The sequence below is a fragment of the Triticum urartu genome, chromosome 6A (genome assembly GCF_056163025.1).
Source record: "Triticum urartu cultivar PI428250 chromosome 6A, HENAU_Tu73, whole genome shotgun sequence".
Lineage (NCBI taxonomy): Eukaryota > Viridiplantae > Streptophyta > Magnoliopsida > Poales > Poaceae > Triticum > Triticum urartu.
Window position 1 is genome coordinate 553,727,427 of NC_141878.1, and position 12,141 is coordinate 553,739,567.

The 12,141-nt window shown below is 41.6% G+C and overlaps 1 protein-coding gene across 1 annotated transcript; it reads left to right on the forward strand.

Moving 5' to 3' along the window:
- The first annotated feature begins 10,654 nt into the window (after positions 1–10,654).
- Positions 10,655–11,625, forward strand: LOC125514948 (uncharacterized). The gene has a single exon (XM_048680322.2). The coding sequence runs from the start codon at positions 10,986–10,988 to the stop codon at positions 11,373–11,375; it is 390 nt and encodes a 129-aa protein (XP_048536279.1). The 5' UTR covers positions 10,655–10,985; the 3' UTR covers positions 11,376–11,625.
- Positions 11,626–12,141: the final 516 nt, after the last annotated feature.

Genomic DNA, 12,141 nt, shown 5'->3' on the forward strand with positions numbered 1-12,141 from the left:
GAGAGGGGGGAGGGGCGGTGCATAAACAATAGCGCTAAATAGCGAATTAACCTGTGGTTGAGATGGTTAGGTGGACAGTGGTATCCTCAATCCATCATGGTTCAAATCCTGATGCTTGCATTATTTCTGGATTTATTTCAGGATTTCCGGCGATGCGCTTTCAGTGGGTGGAGACGTTCCCGTTGACGACGAGGCGCCTACGGCGACTTCGTAAATCTCAAGATGATGTGTCAGCTCAGTCTTTCGGAGGTGCTCATAGGGATAGGGTGTGCGTGTGTGCGTTCATAAGGGTGAGTGTATGCGCGTGTATATGAGCGCTTGTGTCTGTACTGATGCTCAAAAAAAAAGGAATTTAACTGGTCCTCACATGCGCAATGAGGATACTATACTTCTCCATTGAAGATATCCAACATGTGTGACCTTGGAAGCCTATCTTCTACTTCCTCTATTTCTAAACATAGCTCGTACGTAGTTCACATTGAAATCTTTAAAAAAACTTGTATCTGTACTACTATTAAATAATTAAACTAATTCTTTCTTTAAGCCACCCCGCAGATGTACCCAGCCTAATTACCACCGTCGGATTAGTCCCACTAAATAAAATCTAATGGATACAGTTAATTTAATCCCGAGCTATGTGTGCAATTAGCAATTTAGTAGGACTGAACGCACTTCACCCGCGGAGGAATATTCCACGCGCGTCCGCGTACAACGCTTCGTCAACGCAAAGGGCTCTCCATATCTCATCTTCGCAACCACCACGTCACCTCCATGAGTCTCGGGGGAGAACCCTAGCCGCCACTCCTTCCCTCCCCTATACCTCCTCCCCGTCTCGCCGCCGACGCCGGAGTGCGCCCCGGGGCGAAGCTAGGGCCAGCGCCTCCATGCGTCTCGGGGGAGAACCCTAGCCACCACCCCTTCCCTTCCCTAACTCCTCCCTATCTCGCCACCCCCGCCGGAGGGCGTGCCGGGGCGAAGCTACGGCCATCCCCAAGGAGGGCGACGACGGGGCACCTGGTTTGTGTCGGCTTGGCACGGGCGCGCGGCGAACGCTTGGTGCAGCAGCGTTGAGGCACGAACTACGTTGCCGCAGGAGGGTCGCCGACGCGAGTTGCTGGCTTGTTGCCTGGCTTAACGGTGACGCGGGCAGGGCACCATGGTGCTATCTGACCCCCTGCCTTGCTTCCGCCGGATGTGGGCTCTCTCCACTCCTCATGCATCCGCCGTGTTGGTCCAAGCAGAGGACGAAGTCCAGCCCTTGCCAACAAGTTGTACGTCACACGCCCATGGTAATATAGTGACCCTTCCTCTCTTCAATCAACATTTTTTCTGTTCATCAAATTTCCGAGGAGTCAATTGCATTCCAAATTGTAATATGTGGGAGAAGGAATTGAAGAATAATACATCAGCTAATCTCTGTGAATTTCATATTAAATGGCGACAGATGCATCGATTAGATAAAAGTGAGAACTAATCCATCACAATACAAGATAGCAAGACATGTTCTACTTGATGTAGATATGGACAGTATTATAGGATGGACAATGCAAATCCATTGCTCAAGCGATATAGGATTTCACAAAAAAATTTACTGGAATAAACTTTTGGCTCGCTGAACTTTTGAGACCTAACTTACGAATTTATAGTTTGGTAAAGTAGAAGAAATGAACTTTTGGCTTGCTGAACTTGGTGTTTCTTTTTGCAGCATAATGATTTCAGAAGTACGGTCTAATGGAAGGGTGGAGGAAGATTTTTGAAATGGCAAAGTCGTCAGCAAGGACATGAGACATGAGGTAATAAACATTCTTCTATGTGTTACCATCTGCTATTATATTTCACTATTCTTTTTGCAACATGATGATTTCAGAAGTATAGTCTTTCATTTTGTTTGTTTTGCTCTGGAGATGTTTGAAAATTGGACATATATATGCAGGTCTGACCGAACTACGTCAGTCAACTACGTCAGGTGCACCTTGACCTTCTACCTGAGCAGATGAACTAGCCACTGCCCTGGATGTTGTGTCGTCCTCTAGTCCCGCTCTGCTGCTTCTGACCAAGCACCTCAAACCAAGACTGATTGCTCTATTATTGTGATCGGTCAATACAATATTGGTATATATGTCTTGTATAGTGCCCTTTTGCATTAGTTTTCTTATATTTGCGGAGTGTGCAAATGAGTTTCTTCTTACCTTTACTCATTAATAATAGTAGTGAGCGATTCTCTGTGTTTTGAGTTATCTATTGGATCAATGTATTTTCTGGATTTATGATGTTCATTTTCAAAGTGATATTTGTACTATGTTCGAATTTTGATGCAAGTTTTAACATGTCAATGGGATCATTATGGCTTGATTTTTTCCACCAAATTATTATAGATGTAATTACCTATAGATCTTGTTCGCATTTAATTCTATCTAGCGGCTCACATATGTTAGTGTTGTGTAGTTAGCTAGCAATCGATACCCAATATCTCATGTACACCAGAAAAGAAAAATTCTTGTAAATAAGTAGTTCACTACCAAGTGCAAACAAGATTTTTGAGACACATGATCTTCATATTGATTCTATTTCAAGGTCGGCAGCTTCCCTCATCTTGGTTCTTATTTTAGGTTCAAGCTGACTGAGTAGTATTTGTGATCCAAATGACTGGTTTCAGGTATCAACTTGACATATGTATGTAGCCCTCTCCATTTCCTCATTCTCTGATTCTTTGGGTCATTTTAGAACTTCTGATGGGTTAAGTTATCTGCAGTATAGTGTCGATACTGCTCTAGGACACCTCCCACATTAGTTCTCCATTGCAATTGTTCACCCAACGGACAAGACAGACGTCTCTATGCTCGCCCACCATTATTTGACCGGATACAGTCACCCATAAGATCAGTATGCCCCAACTTATATTTTTCCAACTTCATTATTTTGGACTATCGGTTGTCCTTACTGCTATCAATCCATGGCAAGAAGTAATGCAACTAAACTACTTCTCTGAGTTTGGTGGGCAGTAATGTAAGAGGATTATCGCCGCATAGTCAATTAGCTAATGAATATTGTGTTTATGGTCAGATAACTCTCTCGCTGGTAATTTGAATAATAAATGTAGAATTACCTACCGATCTTGTTTTAGTTGGACTGATAATTTGGTACTGTAGGGTACATTGAAAAGCATTTTTAAAAGGCATAGGGTGATTGATTTCATGTTAGCAGGAAAATAACCTTTCACTGTCATGATGTCATCAGTTTACAAAGTGTGTAACCTGCCCTGCTGATGTCCGGGTTTTTGTATGCTACTCCCTCCGTAAACAAATATAAGAGTGTTTAGATCACTACTTTAGTAATCTAAACGCTCTTATATTAGTTTACAGAGGGAGTACTATGTTATTATCTACCATGGTGATGAGGCAGGGAAGGTAAGTGGGGCTAACCTGTTTGCTGGAGCAAGAATAATGACCACATTTTTCATTAATGTTTGAGGGGCAAGTGGGGCTAACCTGTTAGCTGGAACAAAAATAATGACCAAGTTTTTCATTAATGTTTGAGGGGCGTATGGTCTTGGTGCTGCTCAAGCTCGGCCATATGACTATCACTGTAGGTGCTTCTCTGAGTCATTGTCATCTTCTTCGCCACCGGTTTGGTAACCATCTGGGTCTCCTTCTCTGCTCCTGCATATGTGTCATGTTCAAATGAGAAATGGAGAGGAAGTTAGACAAGTTAGTAATTATCGATAATGATAATAATAATGTGATGAGAAATACATGTTAGCTGCACATGTGTGCCCTGCAAGGAATTATTTTACAATAGAAATGCATATATTGTGGATTGATGACTAAACAAGTTTGCAGGCACATCCCTGAAAATACAGTACATCCTTCAATCTTGAGAGTTAAGAATTCTTCCGGTGTTGCTGTGGTTTAGGTGTACACGTAAAATTAAATTGTTTTGTGAGTATGTTTTTTCGAAAAAAGTGAACATTATAAAACTAACATTTTGAAACCTTTTGTGAAGATTTTTCAAAACTTCTGAACATTATTTAAAACCGTGAAATTTTGAAAAATGAACTCGGGCATTTTTGAAAATCAAATTATTTAAGAATATTCGCTTATTGTTGTAATTTCATAATTCAGACCACTGGTCTTCTCGCATATATATATATACCCCGGCAAGTATTATGACATAACTGTTCAAACATCAAAACACCTACACATCGAAGAATCTAATTCGCCGATTCCTGCAGCAACATGATATCTAACTTGATCAATCATGATCATTGAAGTGAAATTGTTAAATGACGGCGTGTAGTGTGAGATTTGGGTTTAGAAGTCTTACCCGTCGGTGCGATTGTTGAATGAATTCACACACTCAGTTATGTGACAACCAAATATGTTGGCATCGGAATCCAGAACTGAATTCCGTGAAATCCGACCGAAATGACGGGTGCGAGTCAAGCTGTTAATCTTATTTCAGATAGCTAGTTACGTTAGCTCCACATGGTTGATATAGGAAATAATTTAGGGGACAAGTTAAGAAAATCCAGGTTTTGTTTAAATATTTCTTTTTCGCGGTGTAAATTAAAATAAATACATTTTATATTAAACTTTTGTACTTCTCATGACCTATTTGTAATGTACGACAATCTTAACAAATATACTTTTCATTTACCTGGTATATTTAACAACATACATCTTTTGTTAGTTGCTTGTAGTGTTTTTTGTTATAGAATTCTAATACATACCATTATGAATTTTGCATTGTGCTATATTTCAACTGTATGCCGCAAAAGATATTATAAAATCAATTTTTTACAATTCTGTAGAAAATATAGTGTATGTGGTTGTGTTCGTTTATATATTAATATCCTTAAGTACCATGGTAGATACCTTCAATGCATAAATCCTAGTAAATATTGTAATAGTGGTTTCTAGTGTACGATTACGCATGCAATTCATTAAAACTTATACCATCCAAATTGAGCCATTGGCAAATGTGTCTTACTAGTTGGGTTCCTTAATAAGTTCATGGTATGTGTGCCCACTATACTTGCTATTGTAATATCAATGCTTAATAATCACTGGTGGACATAAAAATGCAACATATTCTATTTTTCGTGTACACATGATTTGATCATTTCATATGCCGCCCTACAATGCACTTGGTTTCATGGTGTACATAAGAATTTTTTTCTGGTTTCTCACATAAATGGTGTGCATGGAATTAACCATGAAAAATAGTTAGCATAGATAGATCATGTCTGTTAGAGAGAGACTAGTAATCTAACTAAACTAACCATCACAAGTTAGATTGGTTTGTTTCTATGTAGTACACTAATGTTCATGATGTAAACTTGCACATGCAAATTAAACAATTTTAGTTTGCAAATTTAATTAAAAAATCATGTATTTAAATATTTCTGAATTGTTTTAGCATATTTAATAATAGTTTTAAAGATATTTTTGATGTAATGAATATTAGTATGGGTGTTACCAACAAAATATGTTGTTGGTACTTTTCTCCTCTAGGGGCCCGGGATGGTCCCCTTTGTTGGTCTATGGCTTGCCTAAAGATGGTTAAGGGTGTGATTGGTCCATTACCATATTTGGGCTAGCTAATGTGTTGATGGAAAATAAATAATCCTACCGGGGCTCCACTTGTCTCACATGGCTAGTGAACAGAAGTCAAAGTTGATCAATAAGGTGCAGGGAGGTTAACCGAAGTCCAGATCACTCAACAAGCCACATGGCATTCAACAAAAGTTCAAGCAAATTCTCATGGTCAACAAGTCAAATATGAGGTCAAAATAAAGGTCGAAGCCAACAATGTAGGTAAGAATCAAATCAACCTAAGTCTAAATAGGTCCAAGCAGCCAAAGGCTCATGTATGCATCGATGAAGGCTAGTGGTGCACCATGGACTATGGATACCCCCTCCTTTGATTAGTCTTCATGGACGCATGTGCCAAGACTTACCATCTACCGCTCCTACCTACCACCAGCCTTGTCATTTGTTAAGGCACCGTCTCCTACGTAAGGCGCCCTATGGGTATGTAACTCGTTCACTCTCACTTAAATAAACTCAATGAGAATGCACTATTGCTATTAGCCCTTTCAATAGACTCAAGTGGTGTTAGGGTCGAGTTCAAGGAGTCACCTTACAGCTGGGATCTATTTAGATGCTAGTGCTTAATTATGAGGGGGAGCATAGAAGATTATTGCACGAAATCGATTTAACTAGGCCTAAGCCCATTAATGCTCGATTGCTCGCTTGTTCTCTGCTCGCTCGCTCTTCTCCCCTCATCCATCAACTTTCCATTTTTTTGCTGGGATGGTCTATGTGTAGGGATAAAACAACTCTGTTTTTTGTTTATTTGGAAAAAATCACAAATTAAAAAAAAAACTTCATCAATTTGGAAAAAGATGTTCCTGAATTTGAAGAAAGTTCGCAGATTAAAAAAAAATCATAGATCTGGGAAAACAATCATGAATTTAATTAATGTTGTTGGATATGAAAAGTTCAAGGATTCAGTTTTTTTACAAATTTGAATGATTTAATGACGTTTATGGATTTGAAAAAAGTTTGCAAGATTTTAAAATGATCATGAATTTGAAAAACTTTCATTGATTTGAGAAAAAGTTCAAAAAATTGAGAATTCATGAAATTTTTAGTTTTTTTTATTTTGAAAAATGTTAGGATTTTGTTTTATGAATTTGACGTAATGTTGTCAAAAAAGGAAGAGAACAAAAAATAAAAATCCCGAAAGGAAAACCGAATGAAAAACAATAAAGAAAACCAGACTAGGAAGCTACTAGAAGATTCCCAAAACCAGGCTGCACTAGCGGCTCGCAAACTTCGCGCATCCACTGGGAGCGTATAAAGGAAACAAGAAAAAAATGGGCCAGGCCAAGACAAAGAGGGGGGGAGGGTGTGTGCAGAAACAGTAGCAAGCAACACAGCAACACTATAAGTGCTAAATAGGAAATTAACTGGTGCTCACATGCGCAATGAGGATACTGTACTTCTCCATTGATGATATCCAATTTGTGTGGCCTTGGAAGCCTATCTTCTATTCCCTCTGTTTCTAAACATAGCTCCGTACGTAGTCCATATTGAAATCGCTAAAAGGACTTGTATTTAGGAATAGAGGGAATACTCATTACATGGCCTAACACTCAAAAAAGAATTTTATAGCCCCATCTCGTTGAGGGGAGCACGTATTTGACATTTATTGCATCAAATGGGTGGCCGAATGCATAGGGGCCGACCCATTAACGCCTTAATTTGAATGATTTAATGACGTTTATGGATTTGAAAAAAGTTTGCAAGATTTTTAAATAATCATGAATTTGAAAAAATTTCATTGATTTGTGAAAAAGTTCAATTTTTTGAGAATTCATGAAAATTTTAACTATTTTTTATTTTGAAAAATATTAGGATTTTGTTTTATGAATTTGACGTAATGTTAACAAAAAATGAAAACAAAAAAGGAAGAGAATGAAAAAGAAAAAAACCCGAAAGGAAAACTGAACGAGAAAACATAAAGAAAACCAGACTAGGAAGCTACTAGAAGGTTCCCAAAACCGTGCTGCACTAGGGCTTCGCAAACTTCGCGCGTCCACTGGGAGCGTATAAAGGAAACAAGAAAAAAATGGGCCAGGCCAGGATGGAGAGGGGGGGGGGGGTGCAGAAACAATTCCAAGCAACGCTATAAGCGCTAAATAGGAAATTAACTGGTGCTCACATGCGCAATGAGGATACTGTACTTGTCCATTGACGATATCCAATATGTGTGGCCTTGGAAGCCTATCTTCTACTCCCTCTATTTCTAAACATAGCTCCATACATAGTCCATATTGAAATCTCTAAAAGGACTTGTATTTAGGAACAAAGAGAATACTCATTACATGGCCTAACGCTCAAAAAAGAATTTTATAGCCCCATCTCGTTGAGGGGAGCACCTATTTGACATTTATTGCATCAAATGGGTGGCCGAATGCATAGGGGCTGACCCATTAACACCTTAATTTGAATGACTTAATGACGTTTATGGAGTTTAAAAAAGTTTGCAAGATTTTTAAATAATCATGAGTTTGAAAATGTTTCATTGATTTGAGAAAAAGTTTGATTTTTTTTGAGAATTCATGAAATTTTTAATTATTTTTTATTTTGAAAAATATTAGGACTTTGTTTGATGAATTTGACGTAATGTTGTCAAAAAATGAAAACAAAAAAGGAAGAGAACGAAAAAGAAAAAGAATAATAAAAACCCCGAAAGGAAAACTGGATGAGAAAACATAAAGAAAACCAGACTAGGAAGCTACTAGAAGATGCCCAAAACCGGGCTGCACTAGGGACTCGCAAACTTCGCGCGTCCACTAGGAGCGTATACGGAGAGGGGGGGGGGGGGTGCAGAAACAATAGCAAGCAACACTATAAGCGCTAAATAGGAGATTAACTGCGCAATGAGGATACTGTACTTCTCCATTGAGGATATCCAATATGTGTGGCCTTGGAAGCCTATCTTCTACTCCCTCTGTTTCTAAACATAGCTTCGTACGTAGTCCATATTAAAATCTCCAAAATGACTTATATTTAGGAACAGAGGGAATACCCCATCTCGTTGAGGGGATCCCCTATTTGACATTTATTGCATCAAATGGGTGGCCCAATGCATAGGGGCCGACCCATTTACGGGGTGATGCAGCGAGACACACACTGTAGCGACCGTTTTTTTGTTTCTTTTGGTTTTTAAGTCGGTTTTTATATTTAGTTTTTCAAAAAATATGAGTATTTTTTTTAAAAGTGAACATTGTTTTAAAGTAGAGAAAAATTGAAATTGTTTTGTGGGTATTTTTTTTCAAAAAGTAAACATTATAAAACTAACATTTTGAAACCTTTTGTGAAGATTTTTCAAAACTTCTGAACATTATTTAAAACCGTGAAATTTTGAAAAATAAAATCGGGCATTTTTCAAAATCCAATTTTTTAAAGAATATTCAGGAACAATTTTTTAGCACATTCATGTTTTCATAATTTGTTTTCTAAAAGTCAAAAAATTATAAAAGAAGCAATCCTTAAAAGAATTGGAACATTTTTAAAAGCACAAAGATTTTTTGAAATTTCTGAATTACTTTTTAAATGCGGAATGGCTCCTAAAACCAATAGAAAATCTAGCAAAAACTTTACAGTGAAAACTAATTAAACGGGCCGGCCATCCTGAGTGCTTGCCTCGCTGGTTTATTTGTGCGAAATGGCACCTTCGTCCAGTAGTACCATTTGCCCTCGTTGACCTCACACGGATAATTTGGGAATTCAAACCAAATCCTCTCGAAATCTCATGGTATCACATCACGATTTTTGTTCCACGAACAATTGCACACCGCTGAGTTCTTTAAGATGGTATAATAATGTACAAATGAAGCAGCACATGGATCTGTACGCCAACAGTCTACATACCATGTGTTCCTTTCTGATGCTGCACATTATAATACTACTGCTTACTCTAGGCTGAGGTAAGCTCTCACGCACGCATGCACACACGTCCATAAAGATTAAGTAAGCAGTACTCCTACGTATCTCCCCGTGCTTCTCAAGTTAGCTCCAAGTTATCTGCTCACAACATGAGCACGGCCGGTGAATTACTCTGCCTCCAGGTGGCCGGCCACCGTAAATTACATGGGTGGCAAACTAAGAAGATTATTATGGCTGTATCGCACACACTAGGGGGCTATCGGGTGATGGATGTGCCCAGGGTTTTCCCTCTCGGTCGGGCTCGTTTGGACATGAGAGGTGAAGAGAATACCATCCCTCCAAGTGGAGTCCGTGACCGTGCGCGGTCCCATTCAGGTCGGCTCAATCCCTCCGGCCGGTAGCGCCCGGCTGTGCGTGCGTGCGTGTGTGTGTGGTGTGTGGCGACAACGGAACGGCCGGTGAAGGATCTGCGCACATCTTGCAGCTGTTCACACAAATTATACTGATCACATTCTGCATTTTTTTCGTGCGCGTCGGTGTCAGCTCAGCTGGGAGTGGCTGGAATTGATGAGCGCCCGTGCGATTCCGTGCATGGAGTTTCTGTCCAGTAGCACGCAAAGCAGGAGGGTCGCGATCGGACTGTGGACGGCTATAATATTCCCCTTGGCATACAGTTCCCTCTTCCGCACGCACGCAGCGCGGGCTGGCTGCTTAGATTGACTGAAGCATCTGGACTCCTCTGCGTTTGACTGATTGATCGACATACTCACACCATCGCCGTTACTAGCACTGTACAAGTACAACCTCTCACGGCCCGTCTTGCCTGCCAGGCTTAAACGAGCTAGTCGTGCTATGCATTATACCGGAGAAAAAAGGGCTTAATTTACGAGAGGACGAGATGCGTGCGTGGGAGTAGTGGTTGGAGATGCCCTTGGTTGATCTCCTAACTCATTAGGGATCGATCGATCCCACTTGCTTAAGCACGTTGGCAGCTAGCTATGCTATCCATGGAGACCATGCAGGCACCCTAATCCTCATCTACATCTGCGTGGGTGTATGGCTATCAATTGATGCAGAGGTTGGGGGTTTAACCTCCATTTCCCAAAAAAAATATGTGCGTGGGTGTGGAGCACGTCACCGTTTCCAAGACCCATCGCCGTCCCACTTTCCCGTAACCTCTCCTTCGTCTTGCCTCCTGTATCTTACTCTCCTACTCGCTTGCTGGTGCTCCTACGTGCTTAAACAATGGAGATGTGATGCGTGCTTACTGCTTAACATTATCATCATCAGCTGATGATAATACTCCTATAAAACAAGTACGAGTGGTACCCCGCTGCCTCAGCGCGAATCACGGGCTTAAGTTGGCTAGCAAACACATCTCGTCTCTTTTGCCGTTCCGAAGCAAAGCCAAAGCAAAGCAGCCCGTTCGCTCGCTCCGGCCCTTAACCTCCTTCCTTCCCAAGGCAAGCAAAAGCAAAGCAAGCGAGGGCGAGAGAGAGAGAGAGAGAGAGAGAGAGAGAGAGAGGGATGGGAGGAGACCTGCAGCGGCGGGGCGGAGCTGTGCGGTTCAGGATGCCGCGGCGCCGGGCGCTGGCGGCGGGGCCGCCGCTGCTGCTGCCCGGGGCGGCGGCGCAGGGGGAGCGCGGGACGAAGAACAGGAGGAAGAAGATGGCGGTGGCGCGGCTGGGCGGCGGCCGCGGGGGCTTCTTCGGGGCCGTCCGGCGGCTGCGGATGCGCTGGGTGGCCGCGGCCTACCGGCGGGCGCTGCGCCGGCTGCGCGCCTTCTACGCCCGGGCGCTCGAGGACCTCCTCGAGGGCGCGGCCGCCATTAGCATGATGCAATCCAACTACGCCGGCGCCGACTGCTCCTTCGGCACCGCCTTCGCGCCCGCCGTCACCGTCGGCAACCGCTACTGATGCCGGCCCCCCGGCCGAGGATCTGATGGAGCGGGAGATCGAGCACGCCGTCCATGGTTACGCTTGTGTTTGCCTCAGCTGCTTGGGATCAAGCGACGTGCCCCCTCCTTGATCTGTACGTGTACGTACGTATAAATTCTGTTGTTTAAATTAGCTAGCATGTTACTACTGCTACTTAATTTCCAAATCAGAGGACAGCAGATGATGATTGATAAACTAAACGAGGAAAGAAAGAATCAAACTTGTTTTCCTTCGAGTGTTGTCCAACTATATTATCTTCTCCAGATCGAATTCGTTGTACGCGTACCGTACACTGCACATACTGTATGAATCAAAGTTCTTATTAATTACTTGATCTTTTCTTCACAAGAAAGAAAGGTTAGTCATTAACTTGGTCTAATTATCGAGCAACCGTTGCTGCATGCCTATGATGCACTATGATGCCAGATATAGCAACGACTACTAGTATTTTGTTTTCTCTCCCGTGGAGACAGCAGTCTGCAATTCTTCAAGAACAAATCCATGGAAAACCAGACTATACTACAACTCTCCTCCTCCTCCTCCTCCTGTTCTTCTTCTTCTTCTTCTTCTTCTTCTTCTTCTTTTGCGACTACAACTTTTTCGCCGCCCAGTTTTTCATAAATTAACCAGGCGACTCTCGTCTTTTTGACACTGTATAATGGAAGGGGCAAAAAAAAAACTTCGAAGTGGCAGAATGAAAGTCTAATGGAGGAGCTCACGTCACGTCGTGAAGTTTGAACCACTG